Below are 27,294 nucleotides of genomic sequence, written 5' to 3' on the forward strand. Positions count from 1 at the left end.
TCTCCTGTTGGTGACGTGGAGCCACAATAGCGTGCCGTTGTGAGCAGGACTGGGGAGAGCATCAGTATTGGTTCCGGAGCCCAGCTCACTTTGCACCAATGTCTTGGTTCTCACTGGGCTGCTGTGGGGCTGATGGGCTACAGGCTGGCAGCACAGGGCTTCTGCCTACGGGAACATTGGCCAGGGAAGCTTCGTGGTCTCCGTCCAGTCAGTCCTCCCTCACAGCCAGCAAATCCAGACCTTAGAAGGCCCCACTGTGCCCCAGAGAGTTTCATCTCCCACTTGCCTTAGTGCAGAGGGGGCCGAGGGCGTCTGGTGACGCCGTGAGAGGGCCATGGGGGCCGTGGGGGCCGAGGGCGTCTGGTGACGCCGTGAGAGGGCCATGGGGGCCGTGGGGGCCGAGGGCGCCTGGTGACGCCGTGAGAGGGCCGTGGGGGCCGTGGGAGCCGAGGGCGTCTGGTGACGCCGTGAGAGGGCCGTGGGGGCCGTGGGGGCCGAGGGCGCCTGGTGACGCCGTGAGAGGGCCGTGGGGGCCGTGGGGGCCGAGGGCGTCTGGTGACGCCGTGAGAGGGCCATGGGGGCCGTGGGGGCCGAGGGCGCCTGGTGACGCCGTGAGAGGGCCGTAGGGGCTGTGGGGGCTGAGGGATTTGGTGACATGCGGCCAGGGCTACTGTGTTGAAGCCCACTGTGGGAAAGGTTCTTGACCCACATGTGGCTGGCCCAGTCAGAGCATAGTCGCCCACGTGCCACCCACACAGGAAGAAGTCCTGGGCCTAGCTCCCTTGGGACTCCCACCCCAGTCCCTTGGCAGTCATGCCAAAGATGTTTGTGTCCCCTCGAGGGTTCAGGGTGGCACCCCGAGGTGTGGTCTGTGCCAGTGAGAGCTGCCACCATCTGGTGCAGATTCTGACGGAGCCATGGGCTTCATTCAGCCCCTGGCTCTCCACTGTGTGCTTGTTCATGACGTGGCGCCAGGACCTAGGGCGGGCCCAGCTGCAGGGCATCCCTGTGCTTGCCCTGTTGCCACCCTTGCTCGTGGTGCTCCCCGCAGCCTCTCCGAAGGGCCTGAGGGTGGCGGTGCTTGCACACGAGCCCCGCGTGGTCCTGAGTGTGCCCGTCTCGCCCGCAGTTACCGGCTTCCAGAGACGAGGTACGAGATGACAAGACAACCATCAAATGTGAAACCTCCCCTCCCTCCTCTCCGAGGTCACTGCGGCTAGACAAGCTGCACAGAGGGGCGCCACACTCGGTCAGCCATGAGGACGTCAGGGACACGCGCAAGTAAGGACTTGCTGTCCCCAGCAGCCCCTGCGGCAGCTGCTGCACGGGGCAGTGTTCCCATGTTGGGCTGTCGGGGGGCTGTCTGAGACCCCAGGGAGACCCACAACGGCCTGATGCAGGCCGTGACCAGGAAGCCCCATCCCTCTGAATCGCCGGATGAGCCCGCTGCTTTAGGAAAGCTCGCTGTTCTCAGTGGGCCGAGCGGAGACGTGTGTGGTTGGTGGCCTCTGGGATGCCCTCTTGCACCCTCAGCGGAAAGCTGTTGAGAGCTGAGCCCCCTCCTGCCCCGTGGCCACGTGCTGAGCAGCTTATGGACTGGCCGCCCGCGGGGGAGGGCATTGGTGGCCTTGTGAAAGAGAGGAGCAGCCAGAGCCCGTGGGGGCCACTGATGGGGGGCTCAGGTTTTTCTGGGCCTCCAGGCTGACCTCTCTCCGCTGCTGCCTCTCGTCACTGGCCGAGGGATGGCCCTCCCTGACGGAGAGACGGATGCCCTCTGGGATCTGGAGGCTGGCCTGCTTTGCATGGGGAAGCCGCAGCAGGGGGTTTCCCGTCTCCCCAGAAGCAGGGCTCTGTGCCGGCCTGCTAGGAGCCTGCACAGAAACTGCAGGGCACGGCACGAGGCAGGGGAGTGCAGAAGACACCAGAGAGGTGGCTTAGGAAGGCGAAGGCAGCAGGACAAGGGCGAAGCCCCCTGGTGTGAGGGCCCCGGTCAGAGCATACTATTCTCCAAGGGCAAGTGGCTATCAGCCTTGTTTCTCGAAGCTCCACAGGCTCCCAGGACGGCCCCGTGAGCAACCCCAGCAGCAGCAGCAGCAGCCAGGACTCGCTGCACAAAGCCCCGAAGAAGAAGGGCATCAAGTCCTCCATTGGCCGCTTGTTTGGCAAGAAAGAAAAGGGTCGGCCTGGACACACTGGCAAGGACGCGTCAGGACAAGGTTGGTTGGTGTCCAGGAAACTTGGTAACAACGGAAAGTGTCATGTGGGTGCCCAGCGCCTGCCCCCTGGTCCACACAGCACGGGCCCCTCTTCTCCCCGGGCTGCGCATGTCAAGCCAGCAGCATAGCCACCCGCTGCGCACGTTCGTGGCCTGAACACTGTGGCACTGGTGTGGGAGCTCTCCCTCAGGCGTCCTGCCGTGCTCACGCCCTGCCTTCCCTCCGCCCACTTCCTCACAGCAGGTGTTCCGGAGGCGGATGGGTCATCTCCAGATGCCATGGGCCTGAGCAAGCTGGGAGGACAGGCTGAGAAAAACCGTAAACTCCAGAAAAAGTAAGCCTGCGTTGCTTTCCATCTGATGGAGCAGGTTCTGCTTGTGTTTGATTTCGGAGTCAGCTTTGTCGTGTTGTGCCCAGCTGTGCAAGGCAGCTCCATGTGCTGCGGCCCGGCTGTGCGTAGACAGCTCCATGTGTGCAGGCGATGCGGCCTGGCTCTGTGCAGACAGCTCCATGTGCTGCGGCCCGGCTGTGCGCAGACAGCTCCGTGTGTGCAGGCGCTGCGGCCCGGCTGTGCGTAGACAGCTCCATGTGTGCAGGCGCTGCGGCCCGGCTGTGCGCACACAGCTCCGTGTGTGCAGGCGCTGCGGCCCGGCTGTGCGCAGACAGCTACGCGTGTGCAGGCGCTGCGGCCCGGCTGTGCGCAGACAGCTACGCGTGTGCAGGCGCTGCGGCCCGGCTGTGCGCAGACAGCTCCGTGTGTGCAGGCGCTGCGGCCCGGGATCCCGCTCAGCACGGATGCCAAGGACTTCTTTTAACTGGATGTGCAGTGAACACGTTGCACTGCCCACAGCTTGATCATGTTCTCCTGCGTCCTCTGCAGAGGCGGACTGTGACTGAGGGGTAGTAGGTCCTGTTGGATCCTGCAGACAGGCGGGCTGACTGCGCAGGCCCCTCTCCTGAAAGAGGGCGAGCTCTTGGTGGCTGCATTTTCTCAAAGACCTAGAAGAGCTGTGAGGGTCCCAGGCCACCTTGGGAAGTGTTTAGGGGGAGATACAGGATCCACATTGTGAGCTTTGGTGTCAGCACTCCAGTCCCGAAGCAGGTGAGCCCTGGTGCTCCAGGAGAGTGCGCCTAGTGTGCTTCTGTTCCATCGTCTGAGATGGGAGCTCTGCGGCAGGTGCCGTGACGGGGCAGTGTGGGCCATCCCACAATCCGTGGCCATAGGCGCAGCTTGGCGCGCTCTGCCCCTGTCGCTCTTGCCCTCAGATTGTTTGCTTTAGGGCTTTTGTGTTAAATGGTAGTTCTAGACTAAGCTTTGGCTCTGAAAGTGGTTAATCTTTGGGATGACTTTTTAAAAAGCACAGACACTGGTTGCTTAAGGGTACAGGTGCACACAACTGCAGCCTTCACCACCCACACAGAGTTCCCACAAGGCAGCAGGGCTGCATGAGGACAGACTGTGTGTGAGTGGCCCGGTCTGCTGGTGCCGTCTGTGTGTGAGGACTGACTGTGTGTGAGTGGCCCGGTGCTGGTGCTGTGTGAGGACTGACTGTGTGTGAGTGGCCTGTTCTGTGTGAGGACTGACTGTGTGTGAGTGGCCAGTTCTGTGTGAGGACTGACTGTGTGTGAGTGGCCTGGTTTGTGTGAGGACTGACTGTGTGTGAGTGGCCTGTTCTGTGTGAGGACTGTGTGTGAGTGGCCCGGTCTGCTGGTGCCGTCTGTGTGTGAGGACTGACTGTGTGTGAGTGGCCCGGTGCTGGTGCTGTGTGAGGACTGACTGTGTGTGAGTGGCCTGTTCTGTGTGAGGACTGACTGTGTGTGAGTGGCCTGTTCTGTGTGAGGACTGACTGTGTGTGAGTGGCCCGGTGCTGGTGCTGTGTGAGGACTGACTGTGTGTGAGTGGCCTGTTCTGTGTGAGGACTGACTGTGTGTGAGTGGCCTGGTCTGTGTGAGGACTGACTGTGTGTGAGTGGCCTGTTCTGTGTGAGGACTGACTGTGTGTGAGTGGCCTGGTCTGTGTGAGGACTGACTGTGTGTGAGTGGCCCGGTCTGCTGGTGCCGTCTGTGTGTGAGGACTGACTGTGTGTGAGTGGCCCGGTGCTGGTGCTGTGTGAGGACTGACTGTGTGTGAGTGGCCTGGTCTGTGTGAGGACTGACTGTGTGTGAGTGGCCTGTTCTGTGTGAGGACTGACTGTGTGTGAGTGGCCTGGTCTGTGTGAGGACTGACTGTGTGTGAGTGGCCTGTTCTGTGTGAGGACTGACTTTGTGTGAGTGGCCCGGTGCTGGTGCTGTGTGAGGACTGACTGTGTGTGAGTGGCCTGTTCTATGTGAGGACTGACTGTGTGTGAGTGGCCTGTTCTGTGTGAGGACTGACTTTGTGTGAGTGGCCCGGTCTGCGGGTGCCGTCTGTGTGTGAGGACTGACTGTGTGTGAGTGGCCCGGTGCTGGTGCTGTGTGAGGACTGACTGTGTGTGAGCGGCCTGGTCTGTGTGAGGACTGACTGTGTGTGAGTGGCCCGGTGCTGGTGCTGTGTGAGGACTGACTGTGTGTGAGTGGCCTGTTCTGTGTGAGGACTGACTGTGTGTGAGTGGCCTGTTCTGTGTGAGGACTGACTGTGTGTGAGTGGCCTGTTCTGTGTGAGGACTGACTGTGTGTGAGTGGCCTGTTCTGTGTGAGGACTGACTGTGTGTGAGTGGCCCGGTCTGCTGGTGCTGTGTGAGGACTGACTGTGTGTGAGTGGCCTGTTCTGTGTGAGGACTGACTTTGTGTGAGTGGCCCGGTCTGCGGGTGCCGTCTGTGTGAGGACTGACCGTGTGTGAGTGGCCTGGTCTGTGTGAGGACTGACTGTGTGTGAGCGGCCTGGTCTGTGTGAGGACTGACTGTGTGTGAGTGGCCCGGTGCTGGTGCTGTGTGAGGACTGACTGTGTGTGAGTGGCCTGTTCTGTGTGAGGACTGACTGTGTGTGAGTGGCCTGTTCTGTGTGAGGACTGACTGTGTGTGAGTGGCCTGTTCTGTGTGAGGACTGACTGTGTGTGAGTGGCCTGGTCTGTGTGAGGACTGACTATGTGTGAGTGGCCCGGTCTGCTGGTGCTGTGTGAGGACTGACTGTGTGTGAGTGGCCTGTTCTGTGTGAGGACTGACTGTGTGTGAGTGGCCTGGTCTGTGTGAGGACTGACTGTGTGTGAGTGGCCCGGTCTGCTGGTGCCGTCTGTGTGTGAGGACTGACTGTGTGTGAGTGGCCCGGTCTGCGGGTGCCGTCTGTGTGTGAGGACTGACTGTGTGTGAGTGGCCTGTTCTGTGTGAGGACTGACTGTGTGTGAGCGGCCTGGTCTGTGTGAGGACTGACTGTGTGTGAGTGGCCCGGTGCTGGTGCTGTGTGAGGACTGACTGTGTGTGAGTGGCCTGTTCTGTGTGAGGACTGACTGTGTGTGAGTGGCCTGTTCTGTGTGAGGACTGACTGTGTGTGAGTGGCCTGTTCTGTGTGAGGACTGACTGTGTGTGAGTGGCCTGGTCTGTGTGAGGACTGACTATGTGTGAGTGGCCCGGTCTGCTGGTGCTGTGTGAGGACTGACTGTGTGTGAGTGGCCTGTTCTGTGTGAGGACTGACTGTGTGTGAGTGGCCTGTTCTGTGTGAGGACTGACTGTGTGTGAGTGGCCTGTTCTGTGTGAGGACTGACTGTGTGTGAGTGGCCTGGTCTGTGTGAGGACTGACTGTGTGTGAGTGGCCTGGTCTGTGTGAGGACTGACTGTGTGTGAGTGGCCCGGTGCTGGTGCTGTGTGAGGACTGACTGTGTGTGAGTGGCCTGTTCTGTGTGAGGACTGACTGTGTGTGAGTGGCCTGTTCTGTGTGAGGACTGACTGTGTGTGAGTGGCCCGGTCTGCTGGTGCCGTCTGTGTGTGAGGACTGACTGTGTGTGAGTGGCCCGGTGCTGGTGCTGTGTGAGGACTGACTGTGTGTGAGTGGCCTGTTCTGTGTGAGGACTGACTGTGTGTGAGTGGCCTATTCTGTGTGAGGGCTGACTGTGTGTGAGTGGCCTGTTCTGTGTGAGGACTGACTGTGTGTGAGTGGCCCGGTGCTGGTGCTGTGTGAGGACTGACTGTGTGTGAGTGGCCCGGTGCTGGTGCTGTGTGAGGACTGACTGTGTGTGAGTGGCCTGTTCTGTGTGAGGACTGACTGTGTGTGAGTGGCCTGTTCTGTGTGAGGACTGACTGTGTGTGAGTGGCCTGGTCTGTGTGAGGACTGACTGTGTGTGAGTGGCCCGGTCTGCTGGTGCCGTCTGTGTGTGAGGACTGACTGTGTGTGAGTGGCCCGGTGCTGGTGCTGTGTGAGGACTGACTGTGTGTGAGTGGCCTGTTCTGTGTGAGGACTGACTGTGTGTGAGTGGCCTGTTCTGTGTGAGGGCTGACTGTGTGTGAGTGGCCTGTTCTGTGTGAGGACTGACTGTGTGTGAGTGGCCTGGTGCTGTGTGAGGACTGACTGTGTGTGAGTGGCCTGTTCTGTGTGAGGACTGACTGTGTGTGAGTGGCCTGGTCTGTGTGAGGACTGACTGTGTGTGAGTGGCCTGGTCTGTGTGAGGACTGACTGTGTGTGAGTGGCCCGGTCTGCTGGTGCCGTCTGTGTGTGAGGACTGACTGTGTGTGAGTGGCCCGGTCTGCGGGTGCCGTCTGTGTGTGAGGACTGACTGTGTGTGAGTGGCCTGTTCTGTGTGAGGACTGACTGTGTGTGAGTGGCCTGGTCTGTGTGAGGACTTTGTAGCTGCTTGGTTGCTCTGAGCCTGTCACTTGAGTCAGCGCATTCGTACAACTCTTGTCGGGAATGTGTGTCCCTGGGTTCGTTGACATGTCCCATTCCAAATCTTTGTAGCTTTTTGCATATAGACTTGTTTGTGTTTTCGTGTTAGAGTGACAGGTGGGTGTGTATTCACATATCTGCCCCCTGGTGTACTTCCCTGCTGGCTCCTGTGCCTGCTCTGGGTCTGCCAGGAGCTCCTTCCTGGAGTCCCCAGCTTGAGGGGCGCTGCTTGGAGTGGTGTTAGTGGGGAGCCTGATCCAACACCCCGCCCCACAGCGCAGCCTGAACTCCTCATGATAAGACCAGTCTAGTTGCCCAGCCCTGTGATTCTAGAAGCTTTGTGCTTCATGGAACAGAAAACAAATCATGTGAGTTAGCCAAAATGTCCTGCTCTGCTTTGAGATTGATGCCCGTCAGGGCTGTGTCTGAGCACATAGCTGTGGGATCAGCCTTTGAATCCTTGTCCAGGATTGTGGTCAGCTCCGTGTGGTTTGTGAGCACACACTCATGTGCACTGTGTGGGGTGCTGGACAGGGACTCTGTCCTGCAGCTGCGGGGTTCCCGTCGGTGGCCCTGCAGTGGTGGGGTTCCCATCGGTGCCCCTGCAGCTGCGGGGTTCCCGTCTGGGCCCCTGTAGCTGCGGGGTTCCTGTTCGGGCCCCTGCAGCTGTGGGGTTCCCGTCTGTACTCTCAGCTCCACCTGGCCTGCCACCAGCTACTCTAGGCATTTGGGGACCAGCATATATAATTATTATTATTATTATTATTATTATTATTATTATTATTTGAAAGTCAGATTTACAGGGAGGAGAGACGGAGAGGGGTCTTCTATTCACTCTTCACTCCCCAGGTGGCCACAACAACTGGAGTTGAGCTGATCTAGAGGCAGGAGCTGGGAGCTGCTTCTGGATCTCCCACATGAGTGCAGGGTCCTCTACTGCTTTCCCAGGAAGCAAGTAGGAAGCTGGAAGGGAAGTGGAACAGCCGGGACTCGATCCGGCACCCTTATGGGATCCCAGCACATGCAAGGCGAGGACTGTAGTCACTAGGCTACGGCGCCGGGCCCTGGCCCAGCATATTGGCCTCCTGCCCGTCTCTGCGCCTTTCCACCTTACACTGCAGAGACTCACCAAGCATGCAGTGAAGAAGTCGATGTGTGACTGAGTCATCGTCAAAGATGCTGTTGTGGTCCAGTTGGGAGTGGACTGTGTTTCTGAGACATAAAGGAACGTGCGGCCGGACCCTCCGCCTGCCCCCCTGGGGCACTGGCACGCACCGTCTGCACTCAGACCTCCTGGACTTCTGTGCCAAGGGTCCAACGTCAGGGCGACAGAGCCTTCACCAGATAGCGGTGTCAGGTCGAGACAGGCGCCTGTCGTTTGTTTACCTGTTGTGTTAGACACAGCATTTTTAGTCTCGTAGTTCTTCACTGCTGGGGCCAGCGTTGTGGTGCCACAGTGGGCAGCCAGCGTCCCATATGGACACCCATTCCTGTCCCAGCTGCTCCGCTTCCAGTCCAGCTCCCTGCTAACACCCGTGGCAGTCAGCAGAGGCTGGCTCCGAGCTGAGACCCCCACACCCACGTGGGAGACCCCGATAGAGCCCTGGCTGCAGCCTGCTCCCACCCTGGCTGTGGTAGCCATTGGGGAGTGAACCAACAGATACAAGATCTTGTTCCTGCCTGTCTCTCCTGTTCTGGAACTTTGCCTTTCAAATAAATAAATAAATGAATAAGTAGAGCTTTGTGTTTTATCAAGGGCGGTGTGCCTGATGGCTGCATGTTAGAATTTGTGCGCATGGACACTCGTCACAGCGCACAGTAACCCACCTCCGTGACACTATGGGACATTTTATTGGCATATGTTTGCGTGTTTTAAACTCAATTTTAATCGGTTGTATCCCTTTTCTGATACCTTCGAGATGGGATCAATGCTTTTAACTTTGTGTGGACCCACACATCTGTGAATAAAATAGCATAAAAAGGGGCGGGGGTAGGCACTAGGCCCAGCACAGTACCCTAGTGGCTCACGTACTCACTTCGCATGAGCCAGGATCCCATTTGGGTGCCAGTTCGTGTCCCGGCAGCTCCACTTCCCTTGCAGCTCTCTGCTTGTGGCCTGGGAAAGCAGTCGAGGACGGGCAGGGACCCTGCACCTCAGTTACCAGTGTTGTTTTAGAGTGGATAAAGCTGCCGCCTTTGGCATCAGCTTTCTAAGTGGGTGAATTCCTGTATGGTTCAAATCCTGAGTTTTCCACTTCCAGTCTATCTCTCTTCAAATGGCCTGGGAGCACAGTTGTCGTGCCCCAAGTGCCTGGGGTCCTGCCACTCCCACTCATGTGGGAGGCCCAGAAGAGGCTCCCGGCTTTGGCCATCTGGAGAGGGAGTCAGCGGTGGGAGATCGCCTGTGCTCTTTCCTTTTGTAAATCTGATTTGCAGAAAGAATAGACCAATATTGAAAAACCATTGCTCTGTTTCTATTTTAAAATTTTGAAAAATATTTATTTATTTATTCATTTGAGAAACAGTTGCAGCGAGAGAGCTTTTCTATGCACTGGTTCACTCTCCAGATGCCTGCAACAGATGGCGCTGGGCTGGTCCTAAAGCAAGAACAGGGAACTCACTGAGGTCTCCCGCATGGGTGGCAGGGAGCTGGATGGGAAGGGGAGCAGCCGGGACACAATTTGGCACTTACATGTAATGCTGGTGCTGCGGGTGGCGGCCACAGCGCGGCCTCTTTTTTCTTTTTTGGGCTCTCCGAGAGAGAGAGGTGTCTTGGCTCCAGTCCTGTTGTGATCTCGAATGTTTCCCTCAGCTTGAAGAGTGACGGTGTTGTTCTGCCCTCGACTGGGGTGTTGCTTAGAGACTCCTGGCTGGCTAAGCGTCCGGTGATGCTGGACTCATGGTTCAGGGGAGGCAGAGGGTCAGCCGGCATTATCTAGTGCCTCATGTTGGCATTAAAGCTGGAATGTGGGTCGGGGGTGCCAGGCAGGCTCTGAGCAGCTGGTGGTGGGCCTTTAATGGGGTGTGTCTTCTTGCTCGTAGGCACGAGTTGCTGGAGGAGGCCCGGAGGCAGGGCCTGCCGTTTGCACAGTGGGACGGGCCCACGGTGGTGGTCTGGCTGGAGGTGCGTCCTTGCCCTGCTGCGTCCCTGGCGTCACGGTGGGTAAGCTTGCTGCTGCTCTTGGAGACCCCACCTGATGCCCTGGCCTTCTTGTTTCCCGTCTCCAGCTCTGGGTTGGCATGCCCGCCTGGTATGTGGCCGCGTGCCGGGCCAACGTGAAGAGTGGCGCTATCATGTCGGCGCTGTCGGACACGGAGATCCAGCGTGAGATTGGCATCAGCAACCCGCTGCACCGGCTCAAGCTGCGCCTGGCCATCCAGGAGATCATGTCCCTCACCAGCCCGTCCGCACCGCCCACCTCCAGAACGGTCCGTCCCCGCCGGGCGCTCTGGGAGGAGGGCGGCCTGCGCGGTCCTGAGACACCCCCAGAATCCAGATATGTTAGAACCTTGAGTTGTGGAGCTGGGTCACCCAGAGACTGCAGGGAAAGCTTCTACTGAAGCTTGATAAGAAAGGCTTTATAACACGAAAGTGGGAGTGCCTTTTCCAAGATGGAATGATAGTTAACACAAATCTGAGCATGAACCAGGGCTTTCCAAGTACAACTTGACACTTTCTAAAGCCTGCCTCACGGTTCCTGCTACCCTCACCGCATGGACAGTGCTCGCTGCGGCTGCCCGAGGGAAGGCCATCGCCCATGTCGTGGCCCTAGCTGCACAGAGGTCAGCAGGTCAGCAAGTTGGTGAGACTCACCCGAGGGCAGGGCCTTCTCGGGGCCAGGCCCCCTCCCGCCCAGGAAGTCTGTCTCATCCTTGCCGTGAGGTGGTGCGGTGCAGGGCCAGCCGTGCCTGGCTGTTTGCAGCTGCGTCCCTGTTGGGGCCTGTGTGAGCAGGGCTCTGCAGGGTCATTGTCCTGCGAGTCCCAGAGATAAGGAGTGGGGACCTCGGGCTGCGTGCCTGGCCCGTTGGGCTGCATTCCCACATCTGCTCGGGCTCCCCACGCAGGACCTGGCCCGCTGCAGGATTTCCGTGTGCAGTCGTTGGAAGGAGTGGAGGGGCAGAGTTTAAAACTGCTGAAGCTAAAGGGCCGGGCAGCCTCTTTCTCGTTTGTAGATTCAGACAGGATACAGGTGGCAGCAGGCCTGCTGGACATGCCCTGAGCAGCGGACAGGGCTCGGGGCTTCCCCAGAGGGTGCGGAGCTGTGTCTCCTAGTGCAGGGTGAGGAGCAGCACACGGCTGAGCTGTAAACAGGACCGAGCCGTTCCATGGTGTGGCCTTCCTACAAAGACCCTGCGCTGTCCTAGGAGGAGCGAGCAAGGCCAAGCCTGCCTCCCTGCCGCTGTCGGGCGAGTCCGCGTCCACGGCACAGCGCCCCGCTCCTGGCCTGCTCTGCTGCGCCTGGCTCGGGTTGTGGGGGGAGCTGCTTCCCAGCTCCAGGGTTCTTACTGTGTCCATGTAGCTTCCTCTCCTGGGTAGGACTGCAGTAAGGACATCGAGTCAGGCAACACTGGGGCGTGCTGGGATCCTCAGAAGTGCACAATTTTCTCTGTGTTTCACGTAGTACATGGTCAGTGCTGAGGACACGGAGTGACGGGACTGGGCAGGCCTGGCTCTGCGTCCGTCTGTGCCCATGGCTCACATGTGTGCCCTCTCCTCCTGTCACGCTTCCCGCTGTCCTGGGGTCACCCTAGACCACAGGAAATGTCTGGCTAACACATGAAGAGATGGAAACGCTCACAGCCACACCGCAGACGGTCAGTCTTGCCCGGCTTGCGCCCTCGCGGCATGCTGGCTGCTCAGCTGGCCGCCGCCCCCGGCGGGAGGCAGGAAGCCCCTTCCCCTGGCTGTGTGGGACGTGTCTCCTCTAGGGTTCTTGCAGTTAACTATGTACAGCAGGACGTGGGTTTTGTTTTTCCTTTTGGGGGGACGTATGCTGCTAGACCTGCTCGGTTTCTGCTGGGTTTAGCTCCTCGCTCCCCGGACAGCCCGGCTTTGTGCCTGTGGTGCTGTCTCGCCCCAGTCCATCCTGCCTTGGGTGTGCTCGGCATGGCAAGCGTGTGCCCCGTGCATGAAGGAGTGCGGTGCCAGCCCTGCATGACCTGTGCATGCTGCCCCGGCCTCGCGTGTCCCCGGCTGACCGTGCCTTCCCCGCAGCGAGCCCGCCCGCGTTCCCGAAGCTCACCAATACTAACAGTTCTGTTCTTCTGCATTCCTCACCATGTCACCTCAGGAGGATGAGGAGGGGAGCTGGGCTCAGGTTGGAGTCTTTCTCTGATACTTTGCTCACTGTTTCTATGGCGTGGGGTGTGGTGGGGCCGCCCAGCACCAAGCAGTCGTCTCATGGACAACTGTGGACATCTCTCCTGGGGAGTGATGACCATGGGGTTCAGTTAGCATGGTTGCTGTCAGACCTGAGTAGGTGGGTCCTTGGCAGCTTCTGCCACGGGGCTGCCTGCCAAGCCTCGCTGGCGGCAGAAGGTACAATGAACATCTGACCTCTGGGTGGCATGGCGCGTGTCCTGTCCCTGTGTGCTGTCCCATGCCGTGTCTGAGAGCTGACTCGGTGCTTGCTGCGTGTGTGGGTTGTGTGTCCAGTCCTCTTGGTGAGGTGGCGGTTGCCTATCCAGCCCTGCCACATGGCACAGTGGTGTGGCATGGTGTGGTGCAGTGTGGCATTCAGGGACGCTACAAAAGGCCCAGTTGGAGAGGTTTCCTGTGGGTGGGTGGAACACCCATGGCCTTCTGTCTACGCTCGTAGTGGCCTGTCAGAACACAGCCGTCTAATGCAGCAGGTGTCCCCACCTGAGTCAGGGTCAAGGCGTCCCGTGGCCCTGTGGATGGGCACCGCGCCCAGCTCCTGCAGCTCGGGCCTCCTGGCAGAGTGTTGACACGACACAGTGGAGCGTCAGCAGCTGTGAGTTTGCTTGATGAGTCAGCCGAGCTCGTGCTGGTTGCAACGAAGCACAGCCGCCAGACGGTGACACCAGGCCTCCTTGGTACTCCTGCCACGTCCCCTCACCCCCTTCTAGAAGGTGCAGGACTTGCCTTCGCCACGCCCTCGCCTGGTGGCCAGCTCTTGAACTGGCCCTGAGTTCTTCCAAGTGCTGCTCATTTGACATCTCAGGAGAGTGGCTGTGTGGAGACCGTGCCCGTTTCAGGGGCCCCAGCACGCAGGACAACAGTGTCCCTGCTACCCAGGAACTCACCTGGTCCTGGGCCCTGTGCAGTGCAGGCCTGCCACCTCCAGCATTCCCTGCGGGCCCAAGGCTCTGCAGAGGAGTGCCAGTACCCCACTTGGACACTGGTTCCTGTGTGGACTGCTCCCCTTTGCAAATGGCCTGGGAGGAGCCGAGGAAGGGTCCTCAGGTCTGGCCCAGCACTGCTCATGGCAACCATCTGAGGAACGGCCCAGTGTTGGAAGATCTCTGTGTGTTCCTCTAAGTTCAAAAACAAATAAATCTTTTTAAAAAGGAGGAATACTTGGCCAGCAGACAGAACTCCATGCCCAGTAGTTAGACCAGGAGCGTCGGGCCTCTGGGATGAAGGTTTGTAAGAAGGAAATCAGGTGACCCGAAAGACCCCCCCAAACATTTGGTAGGTTTCTAACTTGTAATTGTTTGGGGAAAGTAGTGAAGTGGGTTTTTCCTGCCAGAGTTCAAGCAGTGTTGTGAAGTTTGATTGGAAGCCGGAGTCACTGAGGCTGCTGCCGCCCATTTGAAGGAGCAGCGGCCAGTGGGGGAGCGCACGGTGCCCAGGAACAGGCTGTCACCCTCACTGATTGCCACTTGCTGTGGTCTCTGTGCCTGTCGTGAGCTCTCACTCTCCTCTCTAACGGCTTTATGGGTTTCAAGGCTATCCCTTAAGAATTTCATTCCCAGCCCAACACTAATGGTCAGGAGTAGAGGCTGTTTTTCTGTGTCGACCTGGTAGTATACCACATCACGAGGTGGACACTCTGACCTCATGGCCGTCTGTGGGTCAGGGCAGCTCTGTGCTCATGGCCGTCTGTGGGTCAGGCCTCTCTGTGCTCATGGCCATCTGTGGGTCAGGCCTCTCTGTGCTCATGGCCGTCTGTGGGTCAGGCCTCTCTGTGCTCATGGCCGTCTGTGGGTCAGGCCTCTCTGTGCTCATGGCCGTCTGTGGGTCAGGCCTCTCTGTGCTCATGGCCGTCTGTGGGTCAGGCCTCTCTGTGCTCATGGCCGTCTGTGGGTCAGGCCTCTCTGTGCTCATGGCCGTCTGTGGGTCAGGGCGGCTCTTCCTTCCCCACACCTGTTCTTTTGTACTTTTCTTTGTGCCCGTTACAGTGTCCAGGACTTTGTGGCAGCAGGGAGTAGAATTGGCAAGGGTCAGGTTCCTCCCTGTGTCCTCTCTCTGAAGGCAAGGGTGCGGTGGGAGCCATGTATCTGCTGTGGGAGCTGTGGCTGCTGTGTGTCTGGGTGCTCCGTCAGGTGCGTGCTCTTTGTTGGCAGGCGTCTGTGTGGCGGGTAAGAGCAGTGTTCCTCCATGCCAAGTGCAGCGCTTGGCCGCAGTGTCATCCGTGACTTTGAGGGTGAGCAGGTGGGCTCTCCCTCGCTTTGAGGTGCTGAGCCTGCTGTGTTCCTGGCGGCACGCCATGCCGCGTGGACGGTCGCTTATTCCTTCCGCACTTGGGTGATTCTTGTGCGCATGTGCCCACGTGGCTTATTGCTCTACCACTTTGATTCCTCATGAGATCTTTGGTGTCGCCAAAGGATGTTAGGATGTGTTCTTCTTTTCTAAATCGTTTGTATAGGCTTGTGGGGTTTTATTCATCTGTTTTGGTGAGTGGTCAAATTCCACTTTTTCCATTCGCCTGCTGGAGTGCAGATGTGTGTGAGAGATCAGTACCTGTGAGCACAGGTTCCGGTGGGTGTGGTTGTCGCTCTTCCTCCGTGGCCTTAGGGCCCCTCTCTGAAGAAACACCTCGCTGGGGCCAGTTAGTATAGCAGGTAAAGCTGCTGCCTGCTACACCAGCCTCCCACAGGGCACCAGTTTGAATCACGGCTGTTCCACTTCTGACCAAGCTTCCTGCTGGTGCACCTGGGGAAGCAGAGGAAGGAGACCACATGAGGCTGCTGGTCCTGGCTTCTGCCTGGCCCGCAGGGTGGCCTCGGGGAGTGAACCCTCAGGTCGGAGACCTCTGCCTTTCGCCTAAGTAAGAATGGATGGACTGTGGCCATTCCGTTCTGGTGTGAGCATGCGTGGTGTCCTGGGTGTGGGACTGTGAGTGGACCTGCGCTCACGGCCTCTCTCCCTGACCTGGGGCTTGCAGCTTTCCCCATTCCTCCGTCAGTGAGGAGGGTGTGCTGATGTCATTGGCATTTGGGAAGACGCGGTGTTTTGTTTTTTCTGTTACTGTTCTGGTTTCTCTCTTGATCTGTGCTCCGTCACTGTCTTCTTTCTCCCTTCTATGGACTTTTTGTTTCAAAATGCATTCATTCGTACACTTAAAAGGCGGAGTGAAGGAGAGGGAGTGTGGGTGTGCCTGCTCTGTCTGCTAGTTAGCCACGTGGCCAGGGCTGCTTCAGGTCCAAGGGGGAGCCGGGAACTCATCGTGATGCTCCACGTGGGTGCTGGGGCAAGTCTCTGGACCACACCTGCCGCCCCCGCCTTCCCAGGCCCATCCGCAGGCTGGGTCGGAAGCCCAGGTTCCAGTGGGCATGCCGGTGGGGGAGGCAGCACTGAACCCTGTGCCGTAACCTGCCCCTTCTTGCTGTGGGCTTTAGTCATTTATATATGTCGATATATCTCTATATTTATATATTTTTTAAACTTCTTTTTGAATTATTATCATTCTATGGTACAGTTCCATAGGCCCTGGGATTTCCCCTGCCGCCTCTCCCCCACCGAATTCTCGTATATTATTACTGTAGCATAGTTCATCCTAAGCAGTCACATGTTGATCATTGCATGGACAGTGGCAGAGTCCAGCCTCCCATTGTCAGGATACAGCTCATAGTTTCATTAGGAGTCCATCTTTGATCTGGAAGTACAGATGCACGCTGCACTGCCTCCTCACATCTGGACATGAGAGTCTCCATTACACAGTCACCACACATCCCTCTTAAATGAAAAGTCACAATACAAAATCAACAACAGGAAGAAAAATAGAAATTTGCGACACCATGAATTTCTCAAGAGGTTTTGATAGTTAAACAGTCCTGAATTGCTGGTGATCCTGCCACTCCAATTGCAATGAGATCTCTCCAGAATCTTCTAGCTGCTGTAGTCCACCTTAGTGTCGCCACCTGCCCAGATCTTCACTGCCAGTGATTGGCTGGGATAGTTGATCATTTTGTGCTGTCCTCCGTCCTCTGCCATGCTACCAGGTGTTCTCTGCAGGCTCCAATGTCCTGCCACATCCTCCACGTGCACCTGGATATGCTGTCCTCTGCTCCGTCTGAGCCACTGAGGAGGCCCAGCTCGACACATCCACTCCACGTTCAGCCCATGGAACCTGCAGTTCTCTCCATGGTTACGGTTCTTTTTTTGTTTTAAAAGATTTATTTTATTTTCATTACAAAGTCAGATATACTGAGAGGAGGAGAGATAGAGAGGAAGTGGAGCTGCCGGGATTAGAACCAGCGGCCATATGGGATCAAGGCGAGGACCTTAGCCACTAGGCCATGCCGCCAAGCCCCATGGTTACGGTTCTGAGTTCAGCAGTTCAGTTGCACGTAAACCAGTGGGATCTGCAGCCTAGTCGGAGCGATCTACAATAACCCCCACCAGGCCCGCCCCTGCCCTGGTTTCCATGCTTGCCAGTATGTACAGCAGTCTGGTCCAGTCTGTCCCACGTCCCATTCAGCTCTTATACATGCTAACGGGCATTGAAGCCCGGTTCATCCCAGCCAGCCCCACTCTCCAGTTCACTCTAGTGCCAGCAGGAGCCACCATTTGTCTAAGCCATGCCTGCACCTGACAGAATTTGACCGCTGTGCCAGCATCTGCCAGCTGATACTGCGGCAAAGCCCAATCAATCCACACCGACACTGGCTTATGCAGGTACCAGAAGGTACAGTTTGCCCAGCCTGGCTTTTCCCTGATCCAGCTCACAAGTAGGCCATTGGATGTGGCCCTGCCCGGCCTGGTCTGCCCCCATCCCAGCTCTCATGCTCACCAGTGGGAGTGATGGCCCAGTAGGGGGCCTTCACAGACCCCTCACTGGGGTCATCCCCATCACCCCTGTGTTTCACATGCGCTGGTTGGGTGCTGCATCTTAGTCTGGCACAGCCCCCTCACCTCGGCATTTGCCACCCCCGATTCCAACTCACACTGGTAAGGGCTACAGCTTAGCCCAGCCCTGCCAGTCCCCCAGTCCCGGCCCTCACATGGACTGGCTGGATTGTGCCCTGAACTACACTCCATTCTGGCACTCAGATTCACCAGTTGGTGATATGGACTGACCCAGCCTGGCCTGCCCCCAAGCTGTGCCGAATGTATGCTGGTGGGTACCGTAGTTTGGCCTGGTCTGGGCTGCTCCCCATCTTGGTTCTTGCACTCACCTGCAGGGAATGTGTCCCGACAGAAGAGTTCCCCAAGCTCCTCCATCTGGATCTCTCCCAATGCCAGATCTCGCACACACCGGTGAGTCCAGGGGCCAGCCCTACTTAGTCCACCTCCTGTCCTAGCAGGAACAGTGGCCTTTCCTCACCGGCCCTCACCCATTCTGGTTCTTGTTGTTGGGCACTACAGCCAAGCCAAGCCTGATCCATACCCCGACACAGCTCACACATGGCTCAGCAGGGGCAGAGGCCTGGCCTAGCCCGTGCTATACCTACCCTGGTTTTTACTAGCACCGGTGGGTGCTGGAGTCTAGCCCAGACTGGCGCATCCCATACCCAGCCCACACATACGCTGAGGGATTCTACAGCTATATCCAGACCAGACCACAGCCACCATCCTGGCCCTCATGCTCTCCAGTGGGGATCACAACCCAGTCAGGGCATCCCCTTTGCTCTCCAGCCAGGCCTGTTCCCATCTATAGACCACACGCGTGCCAGTTGCTCTGACCCAGACTGGCATAGCCTCCATCCGTCTTAGTTAGCTTTGCCTTTGGATGCTATAGCCTGGTCTGAACCTCGCCAGCCCCCAGTCCCGGTTCTCGCTGGTGGGTGCTATAACCTGGCCCTGCTCAGTCAGTCTGCCCTTATTCCTGGCTAGCCCAGCATGACCTGCACTCCAACCTGGTTTCTGCACTCGCCAGTGGGCTAAGATCTGCTTGACTCTTCCCCCTTCCAAAACAAACCTACACACTTGCCGGCAGGTGGGGCTACCTTGCCCAGCTTTCCTGACTGCTAGGTCTGGAACATGTGCTCAGCAGTGGGATCTGTTGCCCAGTAGTGGAGTCTTCCAGTTTCCCCCACTCAGGCCACTCCCAGACCCAGATCTCATATGCTCCAGCAGGTGCTAGGCCCTTGCCTGGCATAGCCTGCCCCTCCATCCCGGCCTTTGTATGAGCTGGTGGATGTTGTGGGCCGGTCCACCCTACACCCTGTTTTAGGATGCACATGCAGGTGCTGCTGCTTGGACCTGCCCAGCCTGTTCTCAGCCCCAGTACCCGTGAGTGTTGGCGGGTTCCATGTTCACTCATAGTTCAGCCAGTCACTATTCCAGCTCTTGAGCTAACCAGTGGGACTGCCCACAGAATCTACCCCCAGGCCTGGTTCTCTCACGTGCTGGTTAGTGTCATGGCCCTGTCTAATGTGACTTGTCCCCTGTCCCAGCACTCAGTCAGGTGCTTGGATCTAGGTATGCTAGACAGGCCTCCAGCCATAGCTTTCGTGTGGTATGTCGTGTGGTGGTCAGTGATGCTGTGCGCTAACAAGCCCATCTCAGGACTCCCGTGTGGGCTGGTGGATCAGTCTGCCCCAAACAGATCTTCCAGTCTCTCCCCTCCATGCTACCTGGTCTCAGCCTCCTCACTTACTGGCAATTACAGTGGCCCTGTTGTTAGGTGTCCCTCAAGATTCATTCCTCACTTGCACACAGAGTGTCCCTATCCATGGATGTCCCTAGGCAATATTTTGTCAGCCTGAAATCCCCAGAACTCATCGGCGGGTGGCCAGTGGGCAAAGCCTGTTGCCCAGTGGGTGCACTGGCCACCCACAGAATAAAGATGATGCCCACTGCTTTTAAAAAGTGGCCTGGGGAGGGCTGCTTCCTCCGCTTACCAGCCAGGATTGGCCGAGGAGGCGGAGTTCCGCTTCGCGTGCCCGAGCCACAGTCATTTATTTTTGTTTCAAGTTTTTAAAGGTGAAATCTAAGACCACTGACTTGATGAGGTGTTTCTACATTGGCAGTATAAGAATTTTGGTACTGTAAATTTTTCTCCAAGTACTACATTAGCTGTTTTTCATGGTTTTTGAGAATGTTTTCATTTGCAACCAGTTGAAGTGTTTTCCCCATTCCCCTTATGCTGTCTGCTTTTGACACATGCAGGATTCAGCAGTGTACCAGCTCAGTGGTGGAGAGGGTTCTGGGTGGATGCTTCCTCTTGATGTCTCATCTGTTCAAGTCAGAGAACTTTGAATGATTTTAATCCTCTTATATTTTTAAGGTTTATTTATTTTATTTTTTTATTTATTTATTTTTTAAAGATTTATTTATTTTATTACAAAGTCAGATATACAGAGAGGAGAAGAGACAGAGAGGAAGATCTTCCGTCCGATGATTTACTCCCCAAGTGACCACCACGGTCGGTGCTGCGCCGATCTGAAGCCGGGAAACAGGAACCTCTTCCAGGTCTCCCACGTGGGTGCAGGGTCCCAAAGCTTTGGGCCATCCTCGACTGCTTTCCCGGGCCACAAACAAGCAGGGAGTTGGATGGGAAGTGGAGCTGCCGGGATAAGAACCGGCACCCAGATGGGATCCTGGGGCGTTTAAGGCGAGGACTTTAGCCGCTGGGCCTGGTTTATTTATTTTATTTGGAAAGGCAGATTCTGAGACAAAAATCTTCTATCCGCTGGTTCACTCCCCAAGCGGCCGCAACAGCCAGAGCTGAGCTTATCCGAAGCCAGGAGCCTGGAACTTTCTCCAGGTCTCCCACGTGGGTGCAGAGTCCCAAGGGTTTGGGCTGTCCTCTGCTGCTTTCCCAGACCACAAACAGAGATGGGAAGTGGAGCAGCCGGGACTAGAACCGGTGCCCATAAGGGGTGCCGGTGCTTTTGCAGGTGGTGGATTAGCCAGTTGAGCCATTGTGCTGGCCCCGTGATTTTGATCTTTCAGTCTGTCTTAAAGAGAGGCCCTTCCACATGTGCGTGCTGGGTGCGTGCTTGCTGCACTGTGAGGGAGCCCTTGCAGGTGTCGCCTAGATCTGCCGTGTTTGCTGACTTCTGTTCTCAGTCCTCAGTGACTTGGGGCTCCGAGTGAGTGAGGATGACTTTACCCACTTTGTGTCCGGTGCTCCTGGCATGCTGGAAAAGACATTGATGTCAGAGTGGCTGGGTTCAGCAGCCAGCTGCAGCCCCTGTGGAGGGGCACTGGGGTCCTGGGCTGTGTCTGTCCACCTGTCCGCCAGCCACAGAGCGTTTAGCAGCCGTGAGCTGTCTTGCTGTCCTGTGAGGACAGCCTCAGAAGGCCGTGCGCAGCGACTCGGCTTCAGCGTGGTTAGCTCTGTGGCAAGGGAGTCATTGGTGATGTTGCTCTCTTCGTATCAAGTTTATTGGTGTATTTAGAGCCGTCATCATAAAGGACGCTATTGTTGCTAGAGCCTAATGGAGTAAGAAGGTGTAGCTAACCACACTGTTTGATTCCAAGCAGACACTAGCTTACGGGGACATGAACCACGAGTGGATTGGCAACGAGTGGCTGCCGAGCCTGGGCCTTCCGCAGTACCGCAGCTACTTCATGGAGTGCCTGGTGGACGCCCGCATGCTGGACCACCTCACCAAGAAAGACCTGCGGGGCCAGCTGAAGATGGTGGACAGCTTCCACAGGTGGGCAGTGGGCGGGCTGGCCGCTGAGAGCCCGAGGGGCCGGCACCATCCTGAAGTAACCCTCTGTTGTATACAGGAACAGCTTCCAGTGTGGGATCATGTGCCTGCGAAGGTTAAACTATGACCGGAAAGAACTGGAAAGGAAACGAGAAGAGAGTCAAAATGAAGTAAAAGGCTAGTACAGTATGTGTGTGTGTGTGTGCACGCGCATGTGTGTGCGTGCACGCGTGCGGGTCCTGGTGCTTCCTCTGTGGCCAGAGGGGCATGCGCCTCGCCTGCGAGATGTCTGGGGACTGTTGCCTTCCTGCACGCTCTGCCCAGGCTGCCCAGTCACATGGCAGACACAGCTCAGCACCAGCAGGGGCTTGGGAGGGGTCAGGGCCGGGGAGCACCAGAGCGTGCCAGGAGCTCTGCTCTCAGAAACCAGTGCTGCTGCCAGGCCCCGAGGGAGCAGCAGGAGAAGGCGTATCCCTGGGAGGCAGGCTGGCAGGTGTGCAAGGACAAGGAGACCCAGACCGGTGAGTGACGAAGAAGGGTCATGGCCTCTAAGTACGGTGCTAAGGACTGTGCTCCATAGAGTCGCCAAGAGACTTCTGAGTGTGAGAGAGAGCAGGGAGGGACGGAGATCAGGGAGACAGAGATGAGCAGGGAGATGCGGTGATGAGGAGTGGACCGCAGTGAGCCCATGCTGGGTCCTCCTGTGGGTTAATTGGCCTGGTTCATTCCCTGGCCTTGTAATGATGCCAGGGCTGCCTGTTGGAAGTCTAGTGTGCCCGGGAGACCAACAGTTCTCTTTAAGGGTGGTTTCCTCATAGTTGAGTTCATGTGAATAATGAGAGAACCACAGACAACACACGCACTGATGTTGTAGGCTCGCTCTGTCTGTCAGAGGGCAGTGTGAATGTGGCGTGGGCATGGGCTACGATGGCCGTGTTGTCTCCCATCTCAGGGTGAGTGGTGTCCCCTGACTGTCAGGCTGCCTGGCGTGCTGTTTGTTCCTCTGGAGAGGGTCTGCGTTCCTCTTTTGGTGGTGGTTGAGAGAGGCTTGCAGTTGGATGTGGGAGGTTTCTGGAGCTAAGCAGGTGTCCCCAGGGTGGTGCCATCTGCCGGGAGGGAAAGCAGCTCGCTGTGCATGGCTCTCATGGCCCTCCTCGCGACAGCCCCGAGACTCGGTGAACAGGGTGCCCTAGAGCTCCAGTGCTCCTGTTAGAGTGCCCAGCCCAGCCCCCTGCCCCCTCAAAAATTTATTTATTTGAAAACCAGAGCAGGAGATAGACGCAGAGAGGGTGCAGTCCCTTCACTGTACCATGCTGTCTGTGACTGCAGGAACTCCCTTGTGGTCTCCCATATGGGTGGCACGGGCCCATGTGCCTGCCTTCCCAGGTGCATGGGCAGGGAGCTGGGTGGGCAACAGAGCCACCAAGAGTCCCCCTCTAATAGGGTTGCTGGCCTGCAAGTGCTGTTGTGGTGTGCTGTACCACAGTGCAGGCTCAAAGAGGAGTTGTGAGGAGTGAGCTTTGCCCGGAAAGGAGCAGGCCATGACCCAAAAGGACGTCCACTTAGCACGTCTCCCAGCACGTGGAGGGTGGGCCCGCCGTCAGAAACCGGAAGCTGGGGCTCCGTGCTGAGTGCCCCTGGTGACACACTGGGGTGTGTCCTGGTGACGCCAGCCAAGGCCACATTGTCATCCTTCGTCTCCTGCAGACGTGCTGGTCTGGAGCAATGAGCGTGTCATTCGCTGGATCCTGTCCATCGGCCTCAAGGAGTACGCCAACAACCTCACTGAGAGCGGCGTCCACGGCGCGCTGCTGGCCTTGGACGAGACCTTTGATTTCAGCGCGCTGGCCCTGCTGCTGCAGATCCCGACCCAGAACACGCAGGTGCCTGCGTCCCGTGTGCAGCAGGCCGGCTCTGGGCTGGTCTGTAGTGCGTCCCGTGTGCAGCAGGCCGGCTCTGGGCTGGTCTCTGCAGTGCCGTGTGTCAGAGCCAGACCTCGAGTCTCTATTTCTTCTTTTCCGTCTGAAAGGCGGAGTTGGAGAAGATGAGGTCTTCTGTGTGTTCACTTTCTCAGGGTCTCCCACGTGGGCGGCAGGGGCCCAAGTACAGGAGCAGATCGGAAGGGCAGCAGCCGGGATCCGAACCGGCGCTTCAGTGGAAAGTGCGTGTGGCAGGCTGCGGCTCCAGCACAGCTGCCCTTGAACGTGTCGCAGTAAACAGAGGGAATCCCCCAGTGGGTCCTTCCCTGAAGGAGGAGTGTCCTCAAGGGTCGCACGCTTTGTCAGCAAAGGGGTTATGTGAAAAGCAGGACTTTTTAAAAAGACTGATTGAAAGTGCAATTATGGTTCAGTATGTGCCTGTAGAGAGGGAATTCTTCAAGTATTTTCATTTCAAAAACAATTGTGATAGAAGTTTTGGTGATGGTTGTTATTTCAGGCTCGAGCTGTCTTGGAAAGAGAGTTTAACAACCTCTTGGTCATGGGGACTGACAGACGCTTCGATGAGGTAAGTTTCTGGTCTAACGATTGTTGAATTTGTCCTCCGCCTCAGCTCCCTGGCTAGCCCCACAGCAGTCGAGTAGCAAGGTCACCTGTTCTCAAGGTGCAAACAAACTTTATGAGTTTATCTTTGCCTTCCCAAACATCTTCAGCCGATGCGGCAGTAAGAAAGGAGCAAGTTGGTAATGCAGTGGTAGCCTTGTAATACACCGTAATACATGAAGACATGGCAGCAGCCGGAGCCGGGCCAGGAGGCACCGCCGGGGCTGCCTGGTGTCCTGCCACAGCCGAGTCCTGTGGCGCGCTGGGCAGAGCCTTAGACACGTGGTGGCTTTGTCCCTGAGCATGCCTCGGCTGCCGTCTTCATACAACAGCCGCATGCTCCCTGACGGAGAAGAGATCCCTGCAGAGGAGGTGTGAAATGTGGGGATACATTGGCAGAGGTCGGGGTGCTTGTGGGACAGTCCTGCTTAGGCGTGTGAGTGGCTGGGCAGCCAGGCCGAGCCCAGGCGCCGTGGAGGGCCAGGCGAGGTGGAGATGTGTGTTTTACTTCTGTTCTCAAACTTGCCAGGATGATGACAAAAGCTTTCGGAGAGCCCCTTCCTGGAGGAAGAAGTTTAGACCAAAGGACATTCGTGGCCTGGCCGCTGGCTCGGCAGAGACGCTCCCTGCCAACTTCCGTGTGACTTCCACCATGGCCTCGCCCTCTCTGCAGCCCAAGAAGATGCCGATGGACGGTAGGTACCTGCTGGCCGGAGCTTGAGCAGCGTTCTGTCCAGCACAGAAGTGATGAATCCCTGATGGCTGTTGAATAGGCTGGAAGGCGCTGGAGTACGGCTGCATGGCCTCCTGGGAATGTCCGGAAGGGAACTCTAACAGTTGTTTATGCAAGCTGCACAGCAGTATCACTTACACAGTTCTTGTCAGAGGAGCCTTAGTGTGTCCCCTGCGGCATGCACCCACTTCCTCTCTGTGACCTGCACCTAGGACCCCTCCCTATGGGAGAGGGCCACGCAGTCCCCTGCTGTGTGGACAGCGCTCTGGGTTTATTTGCCGCCTCTGCTGGCAATCGGGTCCTCCCCCAAGAGCAGCGCAGTGCTGGGCCATGGCACTCCAACCTGCCCTCTTACAACAGAAGGCCAAGTGTGGAGTAGAGAGAGCCAGGCCCCTGAGTTGCCATAGGGCTCTGCTTCCAGGCCATGCCGGTGTCATGCCCCAGCCTCGGCCCCGGCCCCGGCCCCGGCCCCATCTCACTCACTCAGTGAGTGGCATGCCTGTGTTGTGCCCCGGCCCCATCTGGATAGCTGTCGCAGCAGCACCTTCTTGTAAGAGTATTAGTGGGAACTCGGTGGTGGTCCCAGCAGCTGGTGAAGCGGAGTCCTGGGTCCTGTGTATTCTGTCACAGACCCCTGAGGCAGCATGCCGTCCCTCCTGCTGCTCCAGTTTTGTCTGGTGGAGCTGGGGAGATGTTCTGGGACCCGAGGGCTGCTCCCTGCGTCCTGCAGAGGGCGCACGTGTGCCTGTGCTTAGGGGAGCGTGTGCCTTCTGAAGAGCAGCTTTAAACAAGGAGCAGTTTTACCCCAAAGTGCACGGGGACGCAGGTACAGCAGATCCCGCCTTGAACTTGGTCTGTACCTTAACCAGCTCCCTGCGTTTTCTGAATGAGCGTATTCCCCAGGAGTGTTGGTTCTCTTCCTATATCACATCCTCCCTTTAGTTGTTAACAGCAGCACCAAGAATGGGAGCTTTGGTTAGAAGTGAACCCAGGCAGGGCGCAGGAGACGGCTGGACGTTTTGGAAAATAACCAAGACGTAAGCCTGGGAAATGGATTATTTCAACAGCTTTTGAAGTAAGAGAAAGCAAACTCTACCACGTCTCTAGTGCTGCTAGAACAAAAAGGATGTAAGGGTTACCCATGCTTGCCATGGCACCAGCTTGTTGGCACCATTTCTGGACCCTCGGCAGATTCTTGGTGAGATGTGTTTCTGGAGTGCCTGTTGGGCCACAGGCCCTGTGAGGGTCAGGGCCACAGACATGGCCACTACAAGGTCCGCCGGGGCCCAGCAGTGGGCAGGAGGCTTCCGGATGGCACTGGAGTCCGTCCAGCTCTGCCCTGTGGCACTGCAGGACTCGGACTTCGGGTAGCTGTGTTGCATGCAGGTGTGCACTCAGCCTATTCATTTATTCGAAAAGCAGGATTAGAGAGAGACAAGCATTCATTGCTGGTTCACTGCCCGGATGCCAGGAGATGGGTGCGGGTCTCCCTCGTGGGTGCAGGGACTTTCCTGCACTGGTGTTGCAGCCCCCGGGTGCCCTTCTGTAGACAGCAGGTAACGCACTGGCCCACGTGCTGCTGCTTGTAGTGGACTTCCAGGCCCGCCCAGGGCCTTCAGCAGGTGCTTGGCGGGTGTGGAACCCCATGTCTTTGTGCTCGCTCGTGTGACCCTGAGACTAACTGCACGCTGTGTTTGCATGCCCCCCGTGCCTGCGGTTGTGGGCCAGGCAGTGCGTCCGGAGCGCCGCGGCTGGACTCGGCTGCGGTGAGAACTTACTCCTGCTGAAGCCGCCTGCTCTGGTGAGTGGAGAGCAGCGTGTGCCCACGCTGGCCGGGGCACCTGGGGTGGCTGGTTTGAACTGCGACAGGTGAACTCGGTTGCGTGGCAGATGGTGAGCACGGAGCATGTGAGCTGCTGTGTCCTCACTTTTTTTAAGGGGAAAACATATTCCCACTTTCTCCTACACCTGAAAGTTCTGCCCCATTACATGAGCCTGCTAAAGACACTGGTGGCACTGTGTACAGCTTGGCGGGATGTGGCAGCGAGCAGGCGCTCGGGGCCCGGCCGACGGCCCCAGCAGAGACCTGCTGCCGCGTCATCCCAGTGCTCATGCGTCACAGTGGCGTCTGGCTGTGCCGGGAACACACCCCAAGTGTTTGTAGCCGGGCGTGTGTGTGTGTGTGTGTGTGTGTGTGTGCCGCCCGTGACAGTGTTGGGCTGTGTGTGTGTGTGTGTGTGTGTGTGTGTGTGTGCGCCGCCTGTGACAGTGACGGACTGGGCGTATGTGTGCCGCGCAGCTCCAGGGCCCCCATGGCACCCTGCTGCCTCTAGTACAGCAGTTGGTGTGGGAGTGCACACTGCCCTGGCACACCTGGCCCCGGCTCTCTGGGAGCGGGAACGGGCAGGGGCCACCACTGCAGCTCCGTCCGCTCTGCGCAGGGCCACGGGGTGTGTTTTGCTGGTTTTTAGTGATAACTTTATACACGTGTCCAAAGGCAGTGAGCCGAGGTGCTCCCGCCAGGGGCCCTCTGCGGGCCGCGGGCTAACGCTCGTCCCCCTGTTTGTGTTTTCCAGTTTATCCGCACTACTTCTATAGATGATATGCAGCCTTTGGGATCCAACAGACGACCTTCTAGAATCCAATGGAATCTTTATCCTGTTGATACTTGTTACATGGACCCTGAGATATTTTATTACAGAGTTTTTAATTAGTGAAAAAATTCATGAATATCATAGAGAAGATATTTTAGAATGTGATGTTTCTTATATTTATGTAAACTCCTGCCCTTCATTTCTGGAGCGCCTTCCTTTTTCATGCATATCCGGGCTATGAACTCTGCGTCACGTCAGTTCGTGTTCTACCTAATGTTGGTCTTGGAAACGAATGTACTGTAATGGTTGTATGTATAAATCCCATGAACAAATATAGGGCTTTTGTAAATTATGCGTTTATTGTAATTATCACTGTTTAATTTTTGAATGATAAACCATGACAGAG

General features: G+C 57.3%; 1 protein-coding gene across 1 annotated transcript in view; it reads left to right on the forward strand.

The window, feature by feature from the left end:
* Positions 1-26,170, forward strand: part of PPFIA1 (PTPRF interacting protein alpha 1) — a 101,366-nt gene extending 75,196 nt beyond the window's left edge. The window contains exons 18-30 of the mRNA XM_058662692.1: positions 1,130-1,281; positions 2,044-2,216; positions 2,457-2,550; positions 10,051-10,132; positions 10,237-10,437; positions 11,761-11,823; positions 12,300-12,326; positions 20,849-21,024; positions 21,101-21,198; positions 22,729-22,904; positions 23,458-23,526; positions 24,091-24,256; positions 26,023-26,170. Of these exons, the coding sequence (XP_058518675.1) occupies positions 1,130-1,281; positions 2,044-2,216; positions 2,457-2,550; positions 10,051-10,132; positions 10,237-10,437; positions 11,761-11,823; positions 12,300-12,326; positions 20,849-21,024; positions 21,101-21,198; positions 22,729-22,904; positions 23,458-23,526; positions 24,091-24,256; positions 26,023-26,081 (1,536 nt within the window). The 3' untranslated portion in view covers positions 26,082-26,170. The remainder of the gene's footprint in view (positions 1-1,129; positions 1,282-2,043; positions 2,217-2,456; positions 2,551-10,050; positions 10,133-10,236; positions 10,438-11,760; positions 11,824-12,299; positions 12,327-20,848; positions 21,025-21,100; positions 21,199-22,728; positions 22,905-23,457; positions 23,527-24,090; positions 24,257-26,022) is intronic.
* The last annotated feature ends 1,124 nt before the right edge of the window (positions 26,171-27,294 follow it).

The sequence above is a fragment of the Ochotona princeps genome, chromosome 4, assembly GCF_030435755.1.
Source record: "Ochotona princeps isolate mOchPri1 chromosome 4, mOchPri1.hap1, whole genome shotgun sequence".
Lineage (NCBI taxonomy): Eukaryota > Metazoa > Chordata > Mammalia > Lagomorpha > Ochotonidae > Ochotona > Ochotona princeps.